Source organism: Syngnathus leptorhynchus, chromosome 12 (genome assembly GCF_054491065.1).
Source record: "Syngnathus leptorhynchus isolate UIUO chromosome 12, UIUO_Slep, whole genome shotgun sequence".
Taxonomy (NCBI): domain Eukaryota; kingdom Metazoa; phylum Chordata; class Actinopteri; order Syngnathiformes; family Syngnathidae; genus Syngnathus; species Syngnathus leptorhynchus.
Window position 1 is genome coordinate 10,853,903 of NC_141206.1, and position 27,986 is coordinate 10,881,888.

Below are 27,986 nucleotides of genomic sequence, written 5' to 3' on the forward strand. Positions count from 1 at the left end.
GCGTGAGCGGCATTATGCTCACAGCGCACGCCCGGGTCTTTTCCCGAAAGCTGCTCCTGGAAGTCCGAGCCAGAAAGGAAACCCGTCCCGGATCCCCCCCAGTCGCTTTGTCGCCGGCCAGTGAAAGTCAGCCGAGGATGCCCCAGGTCTCCCTATGATCGGCGCCCCATGCGCGTCGGCCCGCCGCCTCGCCCCGCCCGCCCGCCGCCCCGCCCCGCCCGCCATGCTTCTTCGGGTCGCGCTCCTGCTGCTGCACTGCTGGGCCTCCGCGTTGGGGGGCCAGTACGGACTGTGCAAGTCCCTGGTGAGCACGGATGACGGCTCCGTGTGGGAGCACTACGCGTGCCAGCCTCGCGCCGAGTCCATGAAGGACTACATGAGGATCAAGGTGGAACCGGCCGGCATCACCTGCGGCAACCCGCCCGAGAGGTTCTGCACCCTGGTGAGTTTTTGCTGCCGCCGAGGGTTCGGTCGGGGCGGGAGTCTTGCTTTCCTTAATGTGCCGGTGACATCATCCACTGGGCCACGCCCAGATTGTGGTTTTGAACTAAAATGCAAAGATGCGCGGCAAGGACAATGAAGGGCAAAGCTCGGTGGGAAAACTCGTTAAGATGTCAGCAATATTTAACGCCCCCCAGCCTGCGGGCCACAACCGTCCTCACGGTATTCATATATTCAGCCTTTATGGACGAGAATTAAGCAGCTAACCCGTCAGGAGAGAACCGTCCGCTCGGTCGGCCGCGAGCCCAAAACACTGGCGTGTTAACAAACAAGCTGCCGTCTCCCGTCCCGCGGGCTTCCGCCGTCATTGGCGTGCGACAGGATGCGGCGGACGCTTAACAGTTAACGATTTGTTTCATGTAGACCAGGCGGAAACAAGTCTCCGGAAAGGCTCTCAGATGACTCCTCCAAAAGGGGGGGGGGGGGGGGGGGGGGGGCGCGGCTGACGTATTGACGTCCGCCCCCTAATGGCTCGGGCCTGGAAAGTTCTCCGGTTCTGCTTCTGAGTGAGCTCTGATGAAATATTGATGGGCTCCTTAATGGGCTTCCTTGCAAGGGTCGGCCCGGCGACGGCCCGTCCACGGTTGGGCGGGGTGGGGAGCGGTGGGGTCCGAGTCAGCGCTTTAACGCCATGTGAAGCCGAGCGCTGACAGTTTCCTCGGCAGGTGAGGCGGCAGCAGCACCGCCGCCGCCTCGCGTGGGCGTCATTCGCTGACTAATTTATGGCGACCATCTGAAGGCCCTCTTTTGCCAAAAAATACGAAAACTTTCACAGTATGTCTGATCTTCTACTTCGGGGAACAGCCATCACGTGTGACGACATATAAACTTCCGACATTTGTTTTATGAACAAAAAGGAACACAAGTTGCTAAGTCTTGTGCTGCCAAATAAGAAAATCAAAGTTTCAAATCAGTTATTTAAATATCCTTTTTTTTTTTTTTTTTTACTTCAAATATTTAGTTGGGTGCCGATCCGTTCTCTGCGTGTTACGTTTGATGTTGGCCCCTAAACGTTCTTTTGCATTGAAATGCGATGGAAAATGTTGGTCAGATGATCCGTCGACGCGTTGGTCTTGTCTCCCGATCATTTATTTACAGGAAAGAAGCCTTCCCCCCCCGCCTGAAGGATTTGGCAGCTGTACAGAAAAGTTGGACTTCTTATTTAATTGCCGCGCATTTGCATGCAATCCCACCAGTCGAGGGAAAAGTTGGGGCACGGGAAAAAGGAGGAGGGGGGAATCACCCCACGGGCAGAGCTGCTCGTCTTTAATAAGACTTCACACAAGCGACTGCGGCGAAAGATGCAAAATTGTGGCTTTTTTTTTGTCGTCCCCCCCCCTCCTCGCTTTCCCCTTCACCCCGTATCTGTGCGTTCCTAAAAACTGGAGAGGATTCGGGCCGTATTTGATGTGAGACTGCGCCAACCTCGCCTGCCTGCTTTCGCTTTACTGTACTTCCTCCACGGGGAGGCTGCTATTTTTTTTTTGTTTTTTTGATATCGCTCGTTATTTTTGTTCTTCTTTTTCGCCGGGAGTGCAAGAAACTCTGCCAAGCGCCAGCGCGCTCTGCGTCTTGGCTCGTTTGCAGTCGCTACCGCGCCGTACTGCGCGAGATGGCCGTCGACGGCGAGCACAAACGGAGACGCTCAAATTCAAACACAAATGCCTGATATTTGGGCGTGCCTCAACCGGATCACCCCTCCCCCACCAAATAAGAACACGGTTAGCTCGTTAGCTTAGCTTTGACTCTATTTGCGCGTGGCCGCTTTAGAGCGCCTCGTTGTAGCGCCGCAATAACCCGCTGGGATATCGGAAATCATTCGATAAATCGGAGTTGCGCACACCTTCGCCGAGCAGAACCGTGGCGTCTGTACAAAAGAACATTTGAAGCTGGCTTGTTATTTGGGCTTCCCAGTCGGCGTTTCCCTCCAGCTCCGGCCCAGCGGTCGCCAACGGGCCGGCGCGGGAATATCAGCGCACGCGCCAGCGAGCACGTCAAAGAGACAAAAAAACAACGCGCCTCCCTGCTCCACAACGCCCGTTTTAGAAGTCGGAAAGCAGCCAGCTCTAAAAATAGACTTGAGAAAGAGAATGGAGAGAAAAGCAGGGATGGCGAGGAAGCAAAGAAAAGGACAATGACAGATGCTGGAGTGGATGGACGGACGGACTTGGGCGCCACCCCCAACCCTCCCGTCCAGCTGTGGGCCTTCAAGGCCACACGAAAGGGCAGCCCCCAGTACACTGCGCCTCCCCTGGACAGCGTCCTTGTGTGCCCCCCCACCCAAGCCTACGAGAAGGGATGCAGCTTCTGGTGTTGGCAAAATGCGAGGGCAGTTCTAAGTGAGATTTGTGCCTGAGCGAGGCAGGACTAAGAGGGATCGGCCACAGGGGCTTAGACACGCTGGCTGGGCGGCGCGCAGGAGGAGTGTTTTGCGCTGACGGCTCGCAGTGCGGAGGGGAAGCGGCTCCCTCCCGCCATCTGCGTCCAAAACTTGCAAATGATTTGCAGTCGACGAAAAGTGCGCCAAACATTTGTGCGGCCGCCATAACATTCTCAGCACGATGAATGTCATAAATGAAAAAGCAATATCCTCGGCTTTGGCCCCTCTGAGGTCTTTTTAACAGGAGGGTCATTTCACTTGATGCCCTGCCCTCCCCTCCCCAAACAAAATATATTGCGTGTTTTGCTTAGCGTCCCTTATACACTTTATTCCCCTCGCTGCTAATATAACTTACACAAGAGTCCGGAAGTGTCCGAGACAACGAGGACGCAAGAATGCTGTGTCACTGCCGGTCTGTATTTTCACAATATTTAAAAAGTCTGCATGTTTTACAACATGTACTTTGGGCTGTGCAGACCCCTTTTATAGTTTCTCTCTCCCCATAAGTGAATTTCAAAACTGTTGGAAAGGTGTATTTTAATCAGAAAAAAATAGTACTTGGTACTATCGTATATAAAAAAAAATACACTATATGCATTATAAAGAATTAAAACGTTTGCGCATAATAAATAATTCGCTCCGATGGCCAATCCTGAGGATTGTATTGTTTTCTCCACTATTAAGGATGATATTGTCTGTCTATGTGCGTTGCCGCACCGATTGTGTTCAAAATAGGACTCGTATATCAAAACAAGCAATTGTTTCGAATCAACTAAAACAGGAAGTGGCTTAAAGCCGCGGCATCATGGCGGCTGTTGTCGTGGAGACGGACGGGATGGCGGGGAGGATAATTGCTGGAGGGGCTTAGCAGTGTGGGCCACCTGCCGCAGCAGTTGGCTGGGAACTCAGTGTGTGTGTGTGTGTGTGTGTGTGTGTGTGTGTGTGTGTGTGTGTGTGTGTGTGCGTGCCCTGGCATAGATAGACTGAGCCGATGCTGGCAGAGCAGGACACGAAGGACATGCAGGGCACACAAAGGGCTTAAACGCAACCTTGCGTCCCTCATGGGAGGGATCATAATAAATAAAGAAATAAAGGGCGCCCCGCCCTCTCTGGCCTACTGTATATGACTGCACATCCAGTGTAGTTAATCTTCATAGAAGGTCAGAAGGAATGGCGGCATGTGTCATTTCCACCGTTCCAATTTTGCATGTTTTAATGTTCCACAGGGGGTGCTTTCATTCATTTTGTGGACCAGCAAATTAATTTCCCTCATTCATCCGTGCCTCCTCATTTTGTATTTGGCTCTTTGTCTCAAATCAAATCAAATCAAATCAAATAGGCTGACCTATTTGGTTTTGTTGCTTTGCTCGCATGACGTTCCCAATGCGAGCCCGACGTCACTCTGACGTCAATTTGAGGCGATGGCAGAAGGCCGTGCAGGTCAAAATGGCCGCCCGCTGAGATGGATGAAAACGGATTCATGATTAATCACATGAATTCTTCTTCCCCAAGTGCAACATTCATCACAACAGTGCGTCGCAAACGCCTCAAATATAAAATCCAGTTCCCCTTTAAGAAGTATTGACAGGAGCCGAGCGCAATTCATTATCTGATGTAACCCCATTGCCATTTTATATACGGGAATTGTCATTGTCGCTATCGAGTTGGGAGGAGGCTCTTCGGGCCACACAAAGAACTTGGCAAATGATTATTTTGAGCCTTCGTGTCCACGTCGGCGGCATCTGGGCCGGCGGGATCACTTTCAATAGGATTTGCAGGTGGAGGGTCACCGCGGGAACAACAAGCCGGCTAATCCCGTCCTCTGTGTGTAAACGCGTGTCCGAGCCCAGGTCAGCGGAGGCGACGGAACGCACTCCAAGCATTTTCTTCCGCCCGACTTTTCCCGCTCGCCGCCGCCGTCAACGTAAATCAGATGATGGAGCGCGTGGCCAGGCCTTCAAGGCTGGCGCTGTAAATTTCACTTTTGCTACCTTGGCCGTGAGTGACGGCTCACTTCCACAAAACAAGCGTACGCGCCGCTTCCCAGAAACGGATGTCCGACGGCGCTCGTAAAACTTGGAAGCGCTGCCGCTTTCAGAAAAGCTCCCTAAGACCGACAGGTCAGCGCGCGGACGATTCTCAAAAGCTGAGATCAGGTCACTCGTAAAACGCGCTGGCAGTTTTAACAAATTAATTTTGCCATCGCTTGTTAAAAAAGAAGGAAAAGAACAAAAGCCTGTTTTGTTTCATCGTCAGGCAGGATTCCAAGATCCCCGTTCTCGTTCCTCACGCTCATTAGCTAGCTTTGCGCGTTGTTGTCGCGCAGGTTCGAGTCGCCGCCTCCCGCTGAGCGAGCAGCGGCCGCTCGTGACAAAAAGATCAAAAGTAGAAACAATATTAAATGTCGGCGGGGGGTGAAGGAACCGGCATGTGACGGATTCCAAATGGAATCTAATTGAGGGGGAAACACGCTTTGTCCAAAGCGAGGCGGTCGCTACGCCTGGCTTCAAAAAAACAAAAGCTTTTGGAAGTTCCAGATGAAATCGAGAAATGACGCAAGTTGGTAAAAGACTGTCGTCGCCCGCCCGCTATCGGGCTAGCTAGCACCACGCTCGCTCCCCGTTCAGATCGATCCCAAAACGGGGACGTAAAAGGCAACGTAAAAGCGCCATAAAAGCCGGCCGTAAAACGATATGGCTTATCATGTCGTGCTGGAAAGGCGCCAGAAGAGCGAGCGAGCGTGCGTGCGAAAGGCAGGAGGCTTATTTTAAGACTCTCCATCAGGAGCTTGTTAACATCCAAAAAGAATATTGCATGAGCCGCGGCTCCAAGAAGAACCGACGGCATTAAATTTCGTTGCAGGTACGGAGCGGGAAAACGCCAATAACACCAAATAACGATGGCCGACGATGTCATCGCTGCCGGACGATTAACCCGGTCGTACAAATGATGTCAATTAGCCAGCCCTCTTTGATCCGACCAATGGCTGTAACTAAATGTTGCGATGATAATCGGCCTCTCTCTGTCTTGCGAATGTCCCCGTGGGGGGGATGATCATTACCGCGGCGATAGCATCTTTTATTGCGCAAACGAAGAGAGCAAAAGGGAGACGACGGCGCGGCAGCTGCCGGGATCTCCTTGTGTCAATATTGAACTTCTGCGCCCATGTAAAATGTCAGACAAGCGGCTTACGTCTATTTCACAGAAATATCCGCCAGGCTCGGAACACGTCGGGCCGGCTAATCCGCGCCGGGGCATCCCGGGATTTTCTGGATGTAACGGAGTGAAATGATGAAGTCCGCTTAGCTGACACGCTTTCGGTAGTGGGCCAGTGAAAGCAACTTTCTCATGGAGGCTGCGGTCGGCACGCCTGCCTCACAGTCAAAGGATCTGGGTTCAAATCTCTTGCATCTCCGTAGTGTGCCGGGGAATCCAGATCAGCGGTACAAAAGACGCTATGAGCAACCGAGCTAGCATGCTTGGTACAGAAAACTCTATTAGCAACCAGGTTAGCCCAAAGTGGTCCGAAAACACCTCAACCAAATCAAAGAATACTTTTGTGATCTGACAGAAGGCCTGGTCTCGTCTTTCTTCCGGTAGGAGAACCCGTACCTGTGCAGCGACGAGTGCGACGCCTCCAACCCCGACTTGGCGCACCCCCCTCAGCTCATGCAGGACCGCGAACGCAACGGCCTCCTGACTTACTGGCAGACGGTGACGTGGAGGCGCCACCCGGAGCCCCTGCTGGCCAACATATCCATGTCGTGGAACAAGAGCCTGGAGCTCACAGACGACATCCACATCACCTTTGAGTACGGCCGGCCCACCGTCATGATCTTGGACAAGTCGCTGGACCACGGCCGCTCGTGGCAGGCGTATCAGTACTACGCCGACGACTGCCTGGAAAACTTCAACATGCCGGCCAAGCGCGTGCACGACCTGACGCCCGCCAATGTCACCCGCGTCATCTGCACCGAGCAGTACTCGCGCTGGGTGGGCTCCAAGAGCAACAAGAACGTCACGCTGGAGGTACGGGCGCGCTTCGCCGTCTTCGCCGGCTCGCGGCTGCACAACATGGACAGCCTGTACACGCGCATGGAGAGCATGAAGGGACTGAGGGACTTCTTCACCTTCACCAACCTCAGGCTGAGGCTCCTCAGGCCCGCCCTCGGGGGCACGTATGTGCAGCGGGACAATCTGCTCAAGTACTTCTACGCCATCTCCAACATCGAGGTGCCTGCCAGGTGAGGCGCCCATTTTTTTTTTTTTTTGCCTCTCGTTTGTCTGTGCCGACAAACGTAAAGCCACTTTGAACAGGAGCTTTTTTTGGGTGTGGAGAGAACTAAAAAAAAAAATAGTTCTTTCCAAAAATAACAATTCTCACATCAAGGGCCAAATGACGGCGCTGGAATGTTTTTGGTTTGACTGAAGGAAGTAGAAAGGAGATGAGATCGCTCCTTGACTGACGGACGGACAGACGGAAGGTTTTGGTGGAGGAGAAGAAGCCGTTTGTCCTGTTTTCTCAATTCGTCTGTCAGATGGCACGGAAGGTTTTGTTCTTTGGCTTTTGACGACCGGAAGTGACGACCCGGCGCAACGTTTGATTAATCGATCGTCGGGCCCCTCCCACGTCGGGAACGTTCAAAAGAAGCCCGTACCGGCTGGCCGATGGACGCGTTGTCTGCCGTGACGGACCGACCGGCGATGACCCCATCGCTCTCGCCGGGACAATGATTAACGACACAAAGACGCGGTCTGGGTAGTCGAACGCAAAGCAACGTGGGCGTGTGTCTGTGTGAGGATGTCTTACGTGGCAACTTTGTGACAGTGAAGGATGCTCGGGGCCGTCACGCGGGGCGCTTAGCAACCGCGGCGCGTGGCTCCAACCTTTCAGAATTATTATTCCAATCAATATGGCAGGCTGACATTTGAATGGTATTTAACAGCCTTGTCGGGACCAGCCTGGACTCGGACGGCGGAAGGGGCCGGCGCCGCTTTTTTGTGCGGCGAGGGTCTCGGGGTGAGGAAGGAAAGTGAAAATGAGCGACAGTTGGGGGTGAAGGGGCGCGGCTTTTGAGCGTGCGTGCGTGCGTGTGTGCGCGGGCGGCTGGTGTTTAATGAAGTCTTGGTTGGATGCTGACACAGCACACACACAAACAAGCCTCTGGCATCCCGTAAAAGGCCTGCAGGTATTGATCATGGCTACTTTTCAGTCTCGGCACAGAGGCGGAGCGAGGCGGGGCCGGCGGAGGGGCCGGAGCCTCAAAGGCCGACCAATCCAAGGTGGCAAATATGGATGGCCGGGTGGACGCCATCTTCCGCTTCCTCCGCCTTTGATAATGCAACTGCTGATGCGTGGCGGCGTGCCGGTGGCAGCAGGTGCCGCGTGGCGTCCGGGTGGGCCTTCTCCGCTAACGGGGCTCCAAATATAGCCCCCGCGGAGATGACAGAAAGCCGCCGCTCTTCCGTCCCTTCCACCCCGTAATGTAATCGCCTATCAATAAGTTATTCTGGGCGGCTGCTTGGAGTATTAGATGATCGTGCTGTGGGAATTGGGGGGGGGGGGGTCGGTCCTGAGCAGTACTGTACAATCAGGGCCGCCTGCTGCTTACGGCTGTGAAATTGATTTTTTTGGTGGGCTGGGGCTGGGGGGGGCAGGACGATTAGTCAATGTTCCCCGGACAAAAGGCTAAGCTATTTCATCTCATCTCATCTGGTGTGGCCGTAGCAACACGTTGGGCTTCCCAATGCCTCCAATTTGAATAATGAATATTCGGCCTGGCCGGCGAAATGGGTTTCGGAGGGTGAGCGGCGGCGCGCCGCAGGTCTCGGCGGTAATGAGATACGGCGCCATTATGGACGCAGAGGAGGGAGCTGGCTTCTTTGGACTGTTAAAAGTTCTTCTTATTTTTTTTGGCGTGGCGTCATCCGATCGGACATTGACGCGATTGTAAATTTAGCTTCCAAAACGAAAGACTCTGCAGTTCACATGAAGAGCGGTCAAAGTTGGAGGAGGTCAAACAAAGTGCTAAAAGAGAAACTGAAGGAGAATCAATAGAAGATTGCGCAAGCATTTCCTCACTCAAGGTTATCTGACAACAACAACGAGAGGCATCGGGGCCTTCTCCGTGCCTCTCCTTCCATTTGGGCCATTTCCATATCACATCAAAAGACAGAGAAGACGACTCGGAGTCGGAGATTGGAGCGTTTTAATGAAATAAGAAGCGGGTCATGCGCCGGGTCTTTCTAATGGAATCAAGCGAAGGCTGGAAGCTCAGGAAGAGCCGACTAAGTGGATTAGGCCCAAAACGGAGGGAGGCAAGGAGATTGAGCCCAATGACCAGGAAGTCGCGATCGTTTTCCCCCCCCCCCCATCCGTGTCGCTTACCCGCTGACTTTACACTTTGCTTTGACTGCTTGATACGAGCCAGATGATCTATGAAGGAAGCCGGCCGCCGTCGGCAGGAAAGACAAACAACAATCTCGGCCGGCACCAGCTCAGCCGGCAGCCTCTTCGATAACGCTTTTTTTCTCATTTCGGCCATCTTTTCATCCTAATCCTATTTACTACCCGAGTTCATCTTGGAAATTAGCATTGCGTTCAAATGCTAACGCTAGTCAGCGTTTCTTCACATGCGAGCAACAGACGGACGGCGGCCATTTTAAAAGTTTCGCCCAAAGCCGACGCTCCTGGAGAGGCAGGTGCTGTTGTTTGCCGCGGCAACAGGTGCCAAGCGAGCCTTTTGGAAGGCTCCATTTCTTTTTCCGCAAAACCAGATGCACTTCTGTAAATAGCAGAGAACTTTGCTTATCTGCTGATGACGCTGGAGACAACTTTAATTGAAACTGGGCGGGATTTGGCTTTCCATTTTCACCATTGACAGTCGCTAGCGGGTTGTCTCGCTAACGCGTCGTCAACAATGAAAGATTTTAATGGCCGCCTGAGGAAAAGTGCAAGCGATGATTTGGACACTCTCGTCGAGAACAAGCGGCGAGCGAGTTTCCCGCTAGTAAACGTGGAACACCCGGGGTCAGCCGAGATGATTAAAAAGTAGACAACCTCTTGGAGAGGTCCGAGAACCTTGAATGACTCTCAGTTACAGCGCCTCCGGAGTGAGACTAATTAGACCCCGACCGGTTTACGGGGACTTCCCCAGCTACAAAGGTTTATTGTCCGAGCGCCGTTGAGCTCGCCGCCGCCGCCCCAGGGCTCCTCAGTCTTCCGTCAACACGTGGCCGGTGTCCTCTGCCCTCCCCCCATCTTTTGATTAGCCGCGGCTTTGACTTTGCAAAGCGACTATTTTGGAATAAAAGTTTTCCCCGTGCGCGTCCTCTGCCGACGTGAAGGTGAGCGTACGGGAGGTATAAGCCCGGATCAAAGGCAGAGCGGGAAAGAACGAGGGAGGCAGATGATGGATTAACTGCTAGTTTCACGGGACGAGCCGAGCGCGTGGGTACGCGTGCGCGCCATTGCGCCGCAAATGATGTGAGGCCGGCTCAATATTACCAGGGAGGCCGTCCACCCGGTCCACCCTTTGCGCTCTTTCGCCCTTAGCGACATTTTTCGCCAAACTGAGATCAAAGGACGAATCTTTTGCTGCGCTGCTTTCAAAGCCAAAGCGACGTAAGGTCGCCACCTACAGGGCACTGTGAGTCATTGCGGTGGCTTGCAAATCAGAATTCTGAGCTGGATGAGAACTCTTGTTGAAAATCAAACTTGAGAAATATATTCATCGCTGACATTATACGGTTCCAAAAGATTGGATTACAAATTATTTTCTGGACCCCTAAACGGCGGCTCGCCATCCCTCGGGAATCCGAGTTGAAAACCGCAAATTGACGAGCCCAACCCGGAAAAACGGCCCGGTGACAAAAGCGTCCTCATATGTGATGATTTATGAGACGACGCTTGTAAGTGATTTGATCATCGCGGTTGAGGAAAGGCAAAGTCAGCAAATTCCTGGCTTAGCCGCAAAATGTCCATTCTCTCAAACGCAATCAAAACTGCTCCCCGCCGGCGCCTGCACTGCGTCTGACATACGAGGGGAATCTCTCGCTACCGCCGGCGCTCCGATGCTGAAAGGCAACACGAAGCCGGGGGAGGCTGTCCCCGGCTTGAACGCTAATTAGCGTCGGATTATTAGCGGCGCCACAACTTTCAAAGCGCATAAATAAGGCGACGCTGGTCGCGGGACTGCGGGCGACGTTAGCGCTCGCCATTTTTAGTTTGCGAACCACACCTACTTTGATGAGACGTCTTTAGATTGCCCCCCCCCCCCCCAAAATAAAAAAAGAAAAACTTAAAACTGCACGGCGGTGTCGTCACCTGGCCCCCCCGCCCCCCTGCTCGCACCTCCCCTCCGGCCCTGCGGCTTGGGAAGCTCTCGTCTCACTCTGACTAATGATGTTCTCTCAGTCTCAAGGTTTTAGCGGGATAATTATATTAACCCTTGTCCTCTGGCTGATCCCGGCCGGCTCAGCTCCTTCTCCCCGGACAGCCTCTCTTGACACAATCTCGGCGGAATTACAAGTTAATACAAGCAAGGGCGCCCTGCGCTTTTTTTTTTTTTCCCAGGCGTTGGCTCGGCTTTGTCATTGAAAAGGAGCTCGGTGTTGTTTTCTCGCCAGGCGAGAAACCCCCACAAGGTTCGCGCGGCGGCCACTTTGCATCAAAGCCGAGGCCCGCGTCTCTTCTCTTGTCGACAACAAAGCTCGGCGGTCCGACGCGAGATCCATCACCTCGGGGGCTTTGAGGACTCGTTGGGGGATTTGCACAATAGGAAGAAGCTCCGCTTAAACTCCCGGCTGCCGTCCTGGACATTTTTGTCTCTTCATCACTTTTGCACTCACTTTCACTTCTTGATGTGCTTTACAGTTTGCCTACGCGACTAGTGTCTTAACTGTTTTCCTTTTTGCGTCATTTCTCAACTGTTAGCATGGCAACCGCTAGTATCTTGCCTTAGCTGCTGCTAGCAAAATTCAGTCAGTAAAAATCTAGTTAAAAAAAAAAAAAAAAAGAATCATAAGCTAGTAAATCTCTTTGTGATGAGATTTTTGCCTGGAGGACCTTGTGGGGAAAGCTAACATTAGCACTTAGCCAGAGCGGCATGCGTAGATGAATTAATGAGGGTCACTGGTGCAGTGGTCAGCAGCTTGTGAAGGTCCTTCCATTCCGGGCTAACGCTATGCGCAGCAGAATGCATTTTCATGCGCCGCTTTGTTGCAGCTTCTCTACTGCCGTCTCAACTTTTCATTTTGTGTACACTAAGACATGAGTGAAGTCAAAGAAGGAACAATGTCAGGTGGAGCTGCGAGTGAACTATGAATATATTTTTGAAATGCTTGAACAACAACAGCTGTGCAAAGGAAAGATCTAAAAAGCAGAAAGCAATCTGAAGCAATCACCAAAACAGCAAATGGCAAGATGACAAAGAAAACAAAGCGGCACTGAATAAAAAAATAATAATCATGCAGGAAAACATGCATTTTAGCGCAGGAGCCAAAGACGGAAGGAGCCCGCCCGGCATCTCCTTTGAGGTCTGGACTTGAGGACACCATGTGCCCGGCCGGCCTCCATTATTCAGCGTGTAGTGTGCATACTTGACAACGCCGGTGGCTCGAAGCGGGCCCGTCGCGATCCGACCAATCAAATGGGAGAGCTCTCGGGTGCGTGCCGAGGCACGAACACCGCTGCCATTTACGGACTCTCTCATAAATAATTTAGCGTCGCCCTCGACATGCAAAGTTGACGTATAGGGAATATCGTCTGCGAGCAAACGCAACTTTTAGATGACGAACGAATAATGAACAAAAGGCCAGCGCATCCGGTCCAAGGTCGAGCGAGGTCGTTTGAAGCGTTTTGGCAGAAAAGGGAAGGTGTGGCCGAGGGTTCCGGATCCCGCCCCCCGATGAGGAAAAGGAGCGATGCGGGGCGGTACTCGAGGAAAATCGATCGTCTCCCTTCGGTGAGAGAAATTTATGAAGCTGCAACATAAACGCAGTCATGTCCAATTAGCCTCTGGGAATTTACAAGGCGGCGGGGCGGGGCGGCGGGTGATGAAGACTTGAGTTGAAAGCAATAAGGCGTGCGAGCGATCAATGATCGCGGCTTGACGCGGTTGCCTCGCCTCGCTCGGTCTCTTCCCGCTGCGCTGGCGACGGGACGCCACAGCCACTTGTGTAGCAGTAAACGGAAAGCAGCACCGGCAGGAGGCGCTATGTAAGACGTGGCTTGATTCTGAATTTGTATTTATTTTTTGGCTTGGGCATCCACATTGGACTGTGTACAAACTATATTTGAAAAACGGGCGAGTGGCGCACTGAGCATGGCATCCCCAAACACACACACACACACACACTCTCCGACTGGAGCTAGCACACGGGAAGGCATTTGCAGTCGCCGCGTAGCTTCGGGGCTTCACACAATCAAAGCGGCAAAGATATGACACGGCGCGCCACAAGTTGGCAGGCAGAGTTGGAGAGAAAGAGCGGCGGCAGCGGCGCGTTCTCCGCCTCGGGACGGCGAGATGGGGAACGGGCGACTACAGCAAAGAGAACGATAAAGGCCCATTAACGGCTGCTTCCAGCTGCTTCCAGCGCACGGCTCCCCCTTGATGTTTGTTTAGCTTTTCTCGTATTTAGACCCGTAATTGCGACGCGTCTGAAAACAGGCGCCGGCGCCGTCATTAGGGACACGACTTCACACGCAGCGCAGCCACGGTCCGGGCGGGGCAAAACTCATCATCGCGCGATCTACATTTTCACGTCAGTGGCCGCAATAGTGTTGTAATAGCGCTCGCTTGAATTGGCGTCACGTCGATGCTAATTTCCGTGAGCCCGTAAATGGCGTTTCCCAGTATACGTTAGCATTAAGCTCACACGAAATGAAACCGTTTCAATACATCACGCTTCTCTGATTTCCTGACAACGAACTTGAGGAAGTACACGTGCGACGGCGGCGTGAGAACAGGCGCTCGCTACGGGATACCCGCAAAAGTTTGTTTTAATAAGTTGAAGTGAGTTTAAAGCGTAACGCTTTAATCTTTGTGACGGGCGACACAGTCAAACTTTTGCAACGAGACAGGCGAAGCGTTTTAGAAGAGTAGACGCGGCGATGTATCGGCCGCTGTCACTCACTCAGCGCGGGCGTTTGTCGCCTGGCGGCCCGGCCCGTTTAGAACACACCTGTCTCATTTCGCCAAAACGTCGGAGCTCCCGTGGCGTGTGCGCTAGCACACAAAATAAAAAGAAATGTTCAATTTCCCTGGTCGTTTCGGCGGACAGCTCGTTTCCCTCGCCGGCCGAGGCGAGACACACGTCTGATGGATGGCGCTTGCCGCGTCCAGTCAGCTCAAGCGTTTGATCAGACACAAGCGGTATAGATTAAAAAAAATAAAAATAAATTTTTGGAACATAACTTAGCGAGGTAAAGTCCGGCGGTGTTGAGCAATTTTGCAAACAAATTGAGATGGGATCAGCGGCAGATATTTGATGGAAACGGACGGCTGCTCACACCAGTGGAACAAACTGGAATTGGAATCCAGGTGCTCATCTGAACATTTTGCACATTTTGCCCGGGAACCAAAAACGTTATTGTTTACTTCCTCGCCTCGAACCAACCGGCTGCCTTCTTTTCATTTAGTTAATGTGATGTCATAGCGTGATGGTGGACAGTGTGAGAATTTAGAAAATGCTCGAAGGAATACTTGAGCTCTTTTTGTGTGCTTGATTAAGTTTAAAAGGGCTTAAAGTTTGCCACGCTCTCTTTTCCGTGGTGGTGTGCGTGCATCTGAAACGTATGCGCCGTGGTCCAAAAGGGACGAGGCGGCTCGTTCCGTCAGTCCCTCCAAACAACAACACGGCGAGATGAGTTTGGCAGTGGTTGCGCTTTTGATTTCCTCTGAGGAAAAGAACGGCCACTTTAATAAACTGCGCCGTTAACATCGTCAAGCTCGTCTGCAACGCCAGCCTCCTCGCCTCATCTCTGCCTTTTTTTCATTTTTTGGGATGTAAAGGTGCAAGTGCAACCTGCACGCCTCGCAGTGCCTGCTGCAGGAGGGCAACCTGCAGTGCCAGTGTGAGCACAACACCACGGGCCAGGACTGCCAGCGCTGCAAGAAGGGCTTCAAGGCTAAGTCGTGGAAGGCCGGCTCCTACCTGCCCACTCCCAACGGGACCCCCAACACCTGTACGTAGCCAACATGTCTGCTTCACGGCTCTATGGGGGGGGTGGGGGTGGGGGGGGATCCCCGAGGAGAAGCCTGCCGCAATGATGAAATAATAATCTAGGGCAGCGGCGTCTCCTCGGTTTTGTCCTTCCGAGCAATACTGGAAGAGACGCACGCAGCTGACACAAAAACGCACCTGGGCGGTTTCTACTTGTCAGCCTGGCGACGTGTTGCTTTTACATTCACGCATCCCATTAGCCGCAGTTAAATATTCAAAACGTTGCTCAGCGGAAGCGGTGGCGGCTCACGGAAACTTTGGGACATTCACTCAGTTGTACAGATTTGGGGTTTTTTTTTTTTAACTTTGCTCTGCTTTTTGGTCAGAAAGCTTCTTTTTTTTTTTTTTTGCTCAAACTTTATGTTCTTGAGCCAAAACACTGTGCGTAGTCAGTGTCAAACGTTGCAGTCAACGTGTTCATCAAGACGAAAGCTCGACGCATACAAGTCAACTCATCTTCTTTTCTTTTCCTTTTCAGGTACGCTTGCTGGTTCGCCCTCCGGTTCTAGTAAGTAATAATGCAAAGCGGAAGAGCTTTCGCTGCATAGCTTTTCTTGCCTTTTCCAACTTTGAACCCCGTCGGGAAGGTTCCTTACACTCCCACCCCTGCACTCACTCGCTTCTCTTCTCTTCTCTTCCCCCGCTAGTCATCTCTCTCGCTCTCTCGTTCTCTCTGGCTGGCTTTTTCCATCTCTGCTTCATTATTAATCGGCCCCTCTGTCGGCCGTGTCCTTTCATCGCCGCACATCACACAAACCTGCTCAGGAGGAATTCTTCCACAGTTTGGTTTTCAGACGCTAGGCGTTGACGGACTGAAGGAAAAGGGAGATCGCAGAGCAGTCGCCCGAGTGGGCGCTGGCAAAAAAGAAAAGGAAGAAAGAGAGATTGTGTGCCATTCCGGGCGAGGGCCTCGGGGGAGGCGGGAATAAAACAAGGCGAGGTGATTAGGGATTCTCTATGTGGAGAGTCTCTTCCACACGAGCCGCCGTCAAAGTGCCCACGTTGACTCCGGCTGCTTTTATGCAGAGACGCCAAAGGGGCGGAGCCGGCCTCGTCGACGGCAATTTTGCAACTTTGGGAAGTCGTGGCAGAGGCGGACAAAATCGATACTCGTCAACATCTGGGTCACGCACAATCCCCGCAGATTTGGAAGCTTTCCTCATTTTAGCTCCTGCGCAGAGAGCCGAATTTATCTTCAAGCTAGAGTCGGCGGCGACGGAACGCGCGGCTAGCATATGGCACGATCGGACCGGACGCACGGCTCGGCCCGGCCCGCCTTCCCACGCTCACCGTAACCGTGCCGACTAATCCGAGTCACCGCGCTTACGTCAGTGTCCCACGCTCGCGTGAGGATTAGGTTGGCTGGAAAGTCTGATCCGGCGAGCCCGCTTCCTATTGGTCGGCTGGACAGATGGGTCAGAGCCGCCAAATCCGACTCTTGTGCGTACGTATTACAGAAACAAACAAACCAACGCACCCACCGTGACCCGAACTCGAGCTTACACAACACAGACCGATGACGAGACGTCAGCTCCGAAACTCACTTCAACATAGTTCCTCGGCACAAAGACGCCACAAGATGGTGCCAAAAATCACCATGTGGCAGTTTAGGGCATTTCAGACATCACAAAAAAACAAAACGGAGAACAGAGCGCTCAACTCTCACGTGACGGCGTGATGTTTTAAACACAACAAAAGTCGGACGTAGCACGTCGAACGAAAGGGAGCGTGCCTGGAAAACGGTGTGACGCATTAAGGCGTGGGCGTTAACCGGCGGGCGGCCGAATCGCAATGTCTTCATTAGTCGGCGGCCGAATGGACGCCGTACCTCGCCGCCGTAATAAGACATGAGGATGCTGCGAGTGACGGCTAGCATTAGGGCAATGATTGGGAGCGTTTGGCGGGGTGACGTGACAAATCATCTCATTATATGCAAATGCACTACGACCGCGTGTGTGTGTGTGCGCAAGAAAAGCACACGAGCGCCCGATGCTGCGGGCTCACTTAAGTCTGCGTGTGCGAGAGACAGTCCATCTGCGCAGTCAGACAGGCAGGCACCTGTCAAACAACGACGCCATAAATCCGCTTAGGTTGTCACAACCCACTTAAGAAAATACAATCTAGACCTTCTATCCGTTTTCCATTGTGCCTATGGTCGCTAGGGTAGGGCGTGAACCTTTTGGGCGGCATTATTGTTCCGATGAGCAGCTGTACGTCAAAGGGAGCTCAAGGGCTTCATTTAGACACAAGTAGTGCTTTGTCACCATATTTTGGCAGGCTGGTGGCTAGCTAATATGTCAAAATGAGTTGAGAACTTCATTTAGACAAAAGTAGTGCTTTCCCATGCAACATTACAGCGCATTCTCGACTCGGCGGGAATGATGACGACTAAAACGGCAAAACGTGGCTCTCTAGAGGACGCGTGCGGTACAACCTGCATCGCCCCAATTGTGTCATTGGCGATTACGCTAACGCTTAGCCCGCAGTGGAGTTTGCACCGCTCTCGTTCTTATGACTAATTAATGATGGAGTCCCACCACCAGGGGTTAAGGCCAATTAATATTTGCCATGATATTAACGCAATTGGATAGGGAAGCCCCAACCACTGGGTGAATGGCAGACATGACAGTGCTGCTGATGTCATTCGCGAGGCCACGTCCCCTAAAAAAGGGGGGAAGAAGGCTTTAAAATATCATTTGATGGCCACATTAGCCTTTAAGAGTCGCACTGTTTCTCTGCAGGGCAAAAAAAATAGATACATATATTCTGCCAGCCATGGGAGCCTTGTGGAACAGCTTTGGAGTTCAGTCTTTGTCAGCAGTGTGAAATCGCACTTTTCACTGTGTGAACGCTCGTCACGCAGCGCGTGTGTGTGTGCGTGCGTGCGTGCATGTGCGTTTGAAGAAGAAGAAAAAAAAGAAGGCTGAGGCGTTCTCTGGATAAACAATCTGAGGCAGCATCTCCTATGTTAATTCGCAAACCCGCTCAGCAGCTCCCCGTTGCATTTACATGCCGTGTCCTCGTCTAACTGATGCAGGGCAGCTTCAAAAAAAAAAAAAAAAAAAAAAACACTCTCATGGCCAATTAAAAAGGCCCACCAGACCGAGCATCTCTGCCGGTCCATTTGCCAGGATGCACACAAGCAGGAATGCAGCCCACATGCAATATGTGCAGGGAGCGTCCTGGAACTGGTGTCTCCCCCTTGTGGAGCCTCGTGGTACTGCTTCCAGACTCTTCCATTGCGTTATTACCTTGCTCTACTTAAAAAGTGAGACAATGACGTCGATCCCCGGCTCAGTCAAAACAGCTGGCAGAACCCCCAGTAGGCGGCAGTGAGATTTGGCCGTAAGGGGGATGCTTACAGGATGCCCATCTCTGGGGACCGGCAGGGCCCGGGCAAAAACACCTCCAGGGGATGAGGATGTACAGATGGAAGGTCTCTAGTGGGCTGCGAAGCGCCGGCCGCTTGACGACGTGTATTTTGCCTCGCATGTGTACACAAATCGGCCCCCTCCCGCCTCCTCAGGAGTGGAAAACTTGGGAGTTCAAAATACTACTCTGCCTTCGTCGAGTGTCGTATGCCGACGAAAGGTTGCCTCAACTTGAACATGACGATGTCACGATGTCATCAGAGGGTGGGATTGATATCTTACGAGGGAATCCCCAAATTGATAGCTTGGGATTTAATTTGGTGACAAAAACAATGTCGCGACAGTCGACTCTTGAGCGTCGAGGCTCGTCTTGTAGCGACCCATGAGGAAACGGTGACCGGAATCACTCCACGTTTCATATTCCCGCTGGGGTGTCAGACGTTTCCTCTATGAACACGCGTGAGGAGTAGCAAGCTCCATCTGAACTAGATTCCCATCTCTCTCCGCAACACACAATAGCCCCGAGAACTTGGCGCAAAGGATGCTGGGAACGGCAAAATGTCCTCTGGGAAAAGCAGAACATGGAAAAGAGCAGTGGGGGAAGGCTGGAAAAGTTGAGATAGTTAAAAATGCAAAAGCGCCACGTATGTCCGGGCTGCTCTTTGGAGCCTATACTCATTCAAGGCATACTTGTGAGAAGACGTTAGTGGAGATGTTGAGAAACTTAGCCACACAATCTCGTCGTGCTCACCTCCGACCTGTCAGTTGAGAAGATAAGAAGCCCCGAAGGTATCGTTAGCTTCCCATAGACTCCGCCTCGTAGAAACCTGAAGCCCTCATACCTTCCACCTCCACTTGAACCCAAGTCATCACTTTTTGTATTAGTCTCTCACGAGGAACATGAGCCTTACAACCACAAAGGCACTTACTCATCCCGGTATGAGGACCACGGGGAGGCCGAACGACAAGTTGAACAAGAAGGTATGGCTTTTCTAAGGATTGTAGTGACTACGGCTGACTGGTGCAACTCATGGCCACAGAGGCACTTTCTCATCTGTACATGAAGACAGGCTTAGAAGAGTGTCAGTTCCTCGTGAGAATTATGGCCATGGGATGACAACCTCATCAGAAGGTATTGACATAGAGACAGCGCTGTAGGCAGTAGAAGCCTTTCCTTTAAAACTTCACCTCCCTCTAAATGTTCACTATTTGTAGTATTAGTTTCTCATGTTCTTCAGGAACATGACACTCACGGCTACAGAGGCACTTTCTCATCTGAACATGAAGACAAGCATAGAAGAGTTTCCGTTGCTGATGAGAACCATGGCCATGGGATGAGAACCTCATCTGAAGGTATTGATATCTCCCATAGAGACAGCGCTGTAGACGGTAGATGGTCTTCATTCAAACCTTCACCTCATGGGCACAAAGGCACTTTCATATCTCATCATGAGAACCATGAGGAGAGTCCCACAAAGAAGCTATCGGAATATGAAGGTAAAACATTTCAAAGTAGTGTAGTCGTCACTTCAGCAGATTCTTTGAGATGAGTATCTGCATGAGACTCAGTCTTTCAGCGAGGCTACTAATGAGAAGAAACTGTATCAACATCTTGTCTTTGGCATTTTAGTCTCTCACTCACTTCAGGACCACGAACCTCATAGCCACAGAGACACTTTCTCACCTGAATACGAGGAAGGCAAACATAGAAGAGTTTCCCTTCCTCCCAAGACTCTTGGCCATGGGACGACAACCTCATTCAGTCATGAGGAGGAAATGATAGTTGCAGGTATTGTCATCTGCTAGTGTTGTAGAAAGTAGAAACCCTTTCCTTCAACTAAAACTTCACTCTTTATAGCATTAGTTGCTAATGCTCTTCGGGAACATGAGACTCATGGCCTCAAACGTTCTTTCTCATCTGAGCATGAGGATGAAGTTGAAGAAGAAGGTAGGCAAAAAAGAGGTATGTTTTTCTTCAATGATTGGATAGTGTGCTGCAACCTAGCTTTCCTTTTATTAACAGTTTCCCTCAAGTCTGAGGGACATGGCCATGAGAGTCATGGCCACAGTACTTTCTCACATGTGCTCGAGAATAAAATGGAAGGTGAGAAAAAAAGTCAGCCAAAGTCGACTTATCTTTTTAGGGTCCAGCATAAAGGAAATAACTGGTTTTCTCCATGGCAGTTTTCCACAGGTCTGAGGGACATGCGCATGAGACTTATGGCCACAATGGTCATTTCTCATCCGAGCATGAGAATGACAGAAAGGTTGAGGGCAAAGACAGTCAAATGAGAGGTACACACAGGTCTGCGGGACATGGCCATGAGACGGATGGCCACAAGAGCCACTTCTCATCTGAGAATGAGAATGGCAGAAAGGTTGAGGGCAAAGACAGTCAAATGAGAGGTACACACAGGTCTGCGGGACATGGCCATGAGATGGATGGCCACAAGACCCACTTCTCATCTGAGAATGAGAATGGCAGACATGGTGAGCGAGAAGACAGGCCTGCTGTCATTTCTAAAGATGTGAATTTGAACACTTGCTTTGCTTATCCATCGCATAGATTCTCACAGGTCTGAGGGACATGTACACGTGACTCATAGCCACAATGGCCATTTCTCATTTGAGCATGAGAATGACAGAAAGGTTGAGGACATAGACAGTCAAATGAGAGGTACACACACGTCTGCGGGACATGGCCATGAGATGGATGGCCACAATAGCCACTTCTCATCTGAGAATGAGGATGGCAGACATGGTGAGCGAGAAGATGGCTTTGCTGTCATTTTGAAAGGTGGAAATTTGAACTCTTGTCTTGCTTGTCCATTACATAGATTCTCACCGGTCTGAGGGACATGGGCATAAGAGCCATGGAGATCACATTTTCTCATCTCAGCATGAGAAAGAGAGGGAAGGTGAGGAATAATTCAGCCAAAGTGAAACGAGAGGTGTCATTTTAGAGTCTAGCGAGACAAAAACTTGCACACCTGCTCTGCGTTTATTTGACAGTGTCCCACAAGTCTGAGGGACATGGGGATGAGACTCATGGCCACAATGGTCATTTTTCATCTAAGCATGAAAATGACAGGGAAGGTGAGCAAGAAGACAAAGTGAAATGAGCGGAATGTAGAAGAATGAAAACGTGTACTCCTGTTTTGCTTTTCAGTGACAGTCTCGCACGAGTCTGAGGGACACAGTCGTGAAACTCAAGGCCACAAACATTTCTCTGAGCATAAAAATGACAGACATGGTATCATTTTAAAGTTTGAGAATGACGAGCAGTGAGCTTTTCTCTGCACTCTCGTTTCGCTTGTCCCTCATATGGTTTCCCATAATTCTGCAGGACATGCGCATGAGACTCGTGGGCTCAGCCACCACTTCTCATCTGAGCATGAGAGTGGCAGACATGATGAGGAAGAACTCGGACAAATGAGAGGTACTCTAGCTGGACAGTTTTCAGTTTGAATGCAACTTGAATGTGGTTTTCACAAAAGTGTCCAGCCAATTTATTTGCGGCGACGATGGCGTCCCTGGACTGCCTGTTTACTTGAAACACAACGATGAGGCGCTAGATATGTTCGACATAAGACAGGGGGGGGGGGCCTTGGAAGTCCAGAAAAAAAATGATTTGCTGCACTGACAGATGCAGCCATCAACTTTTCACAAAGGAACAGCATCACTGTTATCCTGCCTGAGGGCCAAAGGGAGACAGAGTGAACTTTGTTGATTGCCTGTCTGTGTAGATTCTCAGTCAAGCAGGTCATGAAATTCCTAGAGTACTGAATCCAAACAAGGTGAACTTATTCGATGGGAAGTTTTGCTTTGATTGCAATTTAGAAGAGGGCGAGTGGCCAAACTTCAGCCCAAGCTCTTGGCTGATGCTGCCCTTCTTTTTTTACTGTACAACAGAAGAGCAAAGCTCAGTTTATTGCCGTGAACACGTTCTGGCCTTGCGACTTGCGGGGGTTCCCTGGGGCGACGAGATTTTATTGTTCAGATCTGCGGCGCAAGCTTTTGACTTGGGCCGGCAGTTTGGCTCTTCCGCAATCTTTAAGAACGCGAGCAGGAGACGCACGGTCGCAAATCAAGTTCTGCCGACAAGGAAAGGCATCCACGCAGAAAGCCCGAGAGGAAAAGTATGAAAGCGCCTCGTGATTTGCTGGCATTTGAAAATAAACGGGAAGGAGAAAGATTTGATTTGAGGGTGACGGGGAGGTGAGCTTGTCATAAATCGTTAGACGTTGCAGTCTTGCCGATCGGTTCCGGTAAAACAGCCTGAGCTGGTGTGTTCCGCGTCGATACAAATTGATTTGCGAGATGTTGCTGCTTTGTAGCGCACCACGGCGAGAGGGATGGAGCCGCTCATGAAACGCCGGACTCCTTTGGGAACCGCTATCAAGACGGAGAGCAAGAGGAGGAGGGGAGAGAGAAAAAGCAGAAAGGTAGCAGTGAAACGGGCGGCGGGCGGATTAGCCGTCACACTGGGATTTAGAATCCTTGGGATGAAGTTACAAATTTTTTTCCCTTGCTAAAAAAGTTGTGTATTACAAACAAACAAGTCTGAAAAGGGAAACACCATAGACAAGCATATCAAACTAGCATCAATGCTACTTAAAGGTGAACTTGCACAGACATTAGCTTGCTAAATCAGAGCAGCCGTTTTTCGGCAAGCGTTTGTCTGCAGCACCACAATGTGCCACTGACTCTCAAGCGTATTCCTTCACTCCTTAAGGGCTCCTGAAACTCTTGATGTCAAGCCAGCCCGGGGCGAGACATTTGTTTGGAATCATATATGATCGTTTCAAAGGTAAGAGAGAGTCGGGTTGGACAGCCGCTACACGGCGGGAGGGAGCTCGGTGCAAATGCGACATTAAATGTTTGATTTCGCGGTATTTCAAAAACAAAAAATCTGTGGGAAGATTCCTTTCATTGCATGTTTTTTCCCCCCCATCTTCATGCATCTGTGTGTGGTTGTCTTTGCATTCCGTGCATGATCAAGGTAAGTGTAAACCAATTTGCACGCTTAAACCCAACAAGCGGCGAGCTTCCCTTTTATAAAAGATGCTTGTTAGCTGGGGGGGGGGGGGAGTCACGGGCGATTGATAAATGGCAATGAAGCAACATCTTGACTCGTGGCGTTGATTCGGCGAGCGGGGTCCCAGTGCCTCTCTCAAGTTTGCGGCGTAATTGGTCATTTATATTTAATCAGGCACTCCCCCCCCCCCCCCCACCGCTCACCTCCCTCTGTGCTGAGAGAGGCACTTTACGGCACCGCGTTCGCCGACTTCCTTTAAACCTGCTCATTCATAATTCACGCCGCGTCGTCAACCAAACAATAATAAAATAATAATGTGACGGCTGATTAAACAGCTAAGCCGCCACTTTTTAATGCCCATTTAAATGCGTATTTGCATAAACCTGCCTGGGAAATGACTAAAAAAAAAAAACGGGGGGGTGGGGATGCTTCGCAGCTCTCCGTGGGTCGGAGGCAACTTGTGAAGCTTAATAAAAGCGTAATTAGGCAGCAGGCTTGCTGAGGGCCATCGCAGCGAAAGCTAGCGCTCAAAATCATTGGGCGGCGTGGGGGGCTCGTCCGCACCGCCGTTGCTTGGCGCGGCAAAAGTCTCGCTTCAGCGTTTCTACCAAGCGGGGGTTCACCAAACTGGACTGGCAAAATATCATCCAAGCCTGCCGGCGAGCCATTCATGTCGCTCGGTTCTAAGCTCAAACGAGCTAACAAACATCATTGGCCTCATTCTTAGCGCCATTAGCTTCTAATCAGCTAATGGGCTAATGACACGACATTAGACTTCCCCAAACACAATTAGCAGGCCTTGACTGGCGCTGATGCAAACGAGCGCGGGAGGCCAACGGGCGGGCTCGGAGGTCCCAGCAGTAATCAGTGCGGCAGCCGAGCAGAGTCAGCGAACGGCGAGCCAGCCGGCGAGCGTCGTAACGGTGAGGGAGTGGCCCGTGTTTAAAGAGCCGACGCGGGGCTCGTAAAGCACGCCGAGGGCCGTCCGCTAGCTCGCTGAGGTCCAAAACTTTGCGACATCCATCACTCGCCGCTCTCGAGGAATCTTATTAGAGCGTGCCGGTTGGCCGGCCGCTCGCTCGCTCTTGAAAGTTGAGCAGCGACGCCTTCTACTCACCCCCCCCCTTTGCTCTTCTTCTTCAATTTAGACTGTGAATGCTACGGCCACTCCAACCGCTGCAGCTACCTCGACTTCCTGAAAATTGTCACGTGCGTCAGCTGCAAACACAACACCAGGGGCCAGAACTGCCAACACTGCAGACTGGGATACTTCCGCAACGCCTCTGCTGAGCTGGACGACGAGAATGTCTGCATCGGTGGGGACCTTGTGTGTGTGTGTGTGTGTGTGTGTGTGTGTGTGTGTGTGTGTGTGTGTGTGTGTGTGTGTGTGTGTGTTCAACGCAGAGAAAATCTGGGAAAACATTCACAGGTTCGGGTTTAGAGTAAAACTGAGACTTAACGGAGAATTCAACGGTGCTCTTTCCCAAAAAAAACATTGACATTGTGCGTGTAATTTCGTCAAGGTTGGAGTCAGCACAAATGAGACCCCGATAAAAGGCCACAGAAAACCAGCGGAAACCGGTCCAAAGTCTCCTGGGAAAAGCCGCCAACTAAACCAAGCCGCTGGTTATAATCCCGATATTAATGCACATGACCCACAAACCCACAAACACGCAGTCACCGCTTTGCTGTCGGATTGCGTAATCTGGATTTGTATAAATATTCCATTTTATAGTCAAGGATTCAATTTGAAGCTGTCGCCGTCACCAAGAAACAACTGAAGTCGCGCGCCTCGCGATCAAAACGACAAATTATTACCGAGCCAGTCATCAGTCAGCTTCGACGAATACGTCAAACGTATTTATGTCGTAAAACTAATCCAAAGATTAATGAGCCTAACTCGCTGACCATTTCTCATTTCAATAAATCCAAAGAGCCTGTGACAGATGCTCGCAGGGGACGTTTGTTTTTGTTTTTTTTACAGCTCCTGCGTCACGCCGTTCAGCGACTCGACACATTTTCATCACGACGGTTGTGTCTTCGCCAGTGAATTTCATTTGCGTTCCAATCATCTTTCCCGATTGACACGAATAGAAATATTGTTAATCTCCTAATCTCTGACATTGCACATACAGTAAATAAATAGAATGAGAAGATTAGACTCAATTTATTTTTTGGACAGAGTTCAGTTGTGGACCTTCTCTTGGTCTCCCGGTTGCACTGGGGCATGTGAGGACAAGCCCCGCCTCAGATGGCAACAAACTGTCCAGACTGCTCGTTGCGATACGGGAACAATGACTTTGTGCCAAAGGGCGCCGCGTGCTCGCTCGGATACGAGTCCGCTCGCCCTGAATACAAATGGATGCGCGCGAGGCCGCCGCGTTAACAAACATTTTCCTGCTCTCTTTGGCTTTGTCAGAGTGCAACTGCAACCAGATGGGTTCCGTCCACGACCGTTGCAACGGAACGGGCTTCTGCCAGTGCAAGGACGGCGCCACCGGGGCCAAGTGTGACGAGTGCCTGCCGGGACACTACTGGAAACAAGGCTGTTACCGTAAGTCACCAAAAAACACACTTGATGACTTCAAATGTCCTCTTTTGCCACATCTGCCCTCTCCAAATACGTTCAAAGTCCCTATGATGGAGTGATATTCACAAGGGGGGCGGGGGCTTTTGTGTGTCTAAAATGTCAGCGCCGCAACCTTAAAGGTCTGGCGACGCGTGTGCTTTGTCCAGCCCCGAGGGGAATAGATCACGTCGCTCATTAGCCGCCATCGCCTCGATTGATGGCGCCTTCACACCTTAACCCCATTAGGGTGAAGCCGAGGGAGGGAGGGCGGGGCAGGGAAGGCGCCACCGCCTCCCCCAAACACTCATTAGACGTTCACCTGGACGCGCGCTGCTTTGGCACCTTAGCGTGTGCAAAAGTGCTCACACCCTGTCACTAAGTAGGAGGACAAAGACTGCGACGCAGCTTGGCCGCCATCTTGCGTTGCCAAGGAAACAAGTGACTTTCCATCTTTTCATCATAAATAGGCAATTCGAAATCTCTCACTCAAGATTCAGCAGCTCAACTAGAGTTCAAAAATAAGACACAAAAGTGAATTTTTACTTTCAAATATAAAGTTAGACAAAAAGGAAAATACTTTTGGCGCCTGAAAGTTTCATTCCTCTCTCTACTGCGAAGTAGCATTACAAATGGGCAAAGTGATGGCAATAGTTTTTAGAAGAGCGCAATGACAACATACTAGTGGGAGGGGAAAAAAAACAAAGAAAAATGTGTTCAACGGGGGAGAAAAGACGCAGGTGTTGCCTGCTGTTGTCCCTGAGGCAAAGGCGGAGGGAATTTATCTTGATCCTCTGGCGCCCCTCCCATCTTTCTTCTTCTTGTCCTAAATTCTTATGTTTACTGGGTCGCTCCTTTGCTTCTCATTTGCTTCCCGCCTTCGGCCGTGGAAATTCTAAGACGTCTTGCGAATTCAATTGTGACAGGCATTCTTCTTTGTGTCACCCGCAGCCAACGTGTGCGACGAGGAGATGCTCTTGTGCCAGAACGGCGGAACGTGCTACCAGAACCAGAAGTGCGCCTGCGCCCCCGACTTCAAGGGGGTGCTGTGCCAACAGCCGCGTTGCGAGGCGGGCAAGGACTGCAACGGCGCCACCGCGTGGCAGCCCTCCGCCGCCACCCTGCTACTTTGCACTCTGCTCGCCCGCCTGCTGGCCACGCCACCGCCGCCCCACTGAGCCGCCGCCACCACCGCCGCACGCAACCGACGAGTGTCTGTACACTGCTCTCGGAAAGTTGGAGATATTTGACTTGAGCGTTGGGATTTTAAGTTGAACTAAAAATGCGCCGTAACCTAAAGAGGGGGAACTTAGTTTGCGCGTCTCCAGACTTCTGGCTTCGAGTGTCATCATTAAAAAAATAATGGAATATGGGCGAACAAACAGCATCAAGGCTCCTGTAGAACAGTACCAAAGTCCTCTTTAGGGCCCAAAGCAAGCTCCTCATGTGGCTCAGCTCAGGGCAGGAATGATTCAAGTACATTTTGGGTTCACCCAGAAATTTCACCCCAAAGCCAAATATCCCCAGATTTTGGTTAATTGTGTGCACACAATTAACTCCAGCAATCACAATGCTCCCCACACAAACCCACTAACACACACCTCACAAGACTGACGGAGTGTGTGCTCAGGTGCCAGATGGACAAAAAGATGACAATGAACCACCCGAAGGTGAAAGAGACAAAAAAATATATATATTATATATATAGAGATATATAGATGACATATAATCCTAGCAACCACTGTTCCCTTTATTCCTGAGCAGGAGCAATGTGCATCAAACCAAAAAAAAAAAATTTTAAATAGCAGAATCACCTAAATCACCACTGATTCACTTGAAAATGGAATGGCTGTCAACACGTTTTTTGGGGGGTTTGTTTTTTTGGGTGGGAGGGACTTGTGATCC

The 27,986-nt window shown here is 51.1% G+C and overlaps 2 protein-coding genes across 3 annotated transcripts in view; one reads left to right on the forward strand and one right to left on the reverse strand.

Moving 5' to 3' along the window:
• Nucleotides 1–27,986, reverse strand: part of rapgef1b (Rap guanine nucleotide exchange factor (GEF) 1b) — a 79,705-nt gene that overhangs the window by 49,511 nt on the left and 2,208 nt on the right. The window lies entirely within an intron of this gene.
• On the forward strand, nucleotides 155–27,981 carry ntng2b (netrin g2b). Its single transcript, XM_085926969.1, is given in 20 exon segments — nucleotides 155–442; nucleotides 6,482–7,125; nucleotides 14,896–15,068; nucleotides 15,585–15,614; nucleotides 16,464–16,521; nucleotides 19,301–19,496; nucleotides 19,498–19,609; nucleotides 19,693–19,830; nucleotides 20,108–20,440; nucleotides 20,501–20,581; nucleotides 20,662–20,967; nucleotides 21,044–21,274; nucleotides 21,315–21,395; nucleotides 21,490–21,573; nucleotides 21,653–21,729; nucleotides 21,805–21,916; nucleotides 23,213–23,287; nucleotides 24,664–24,831; nucleotides 25,935–26,069; nucleotides 27,033–27,981. Coding segments are annotated over 20 exon segments (3,549 nt in total). The 3' UTR covers nucleotides 27,260–27,981.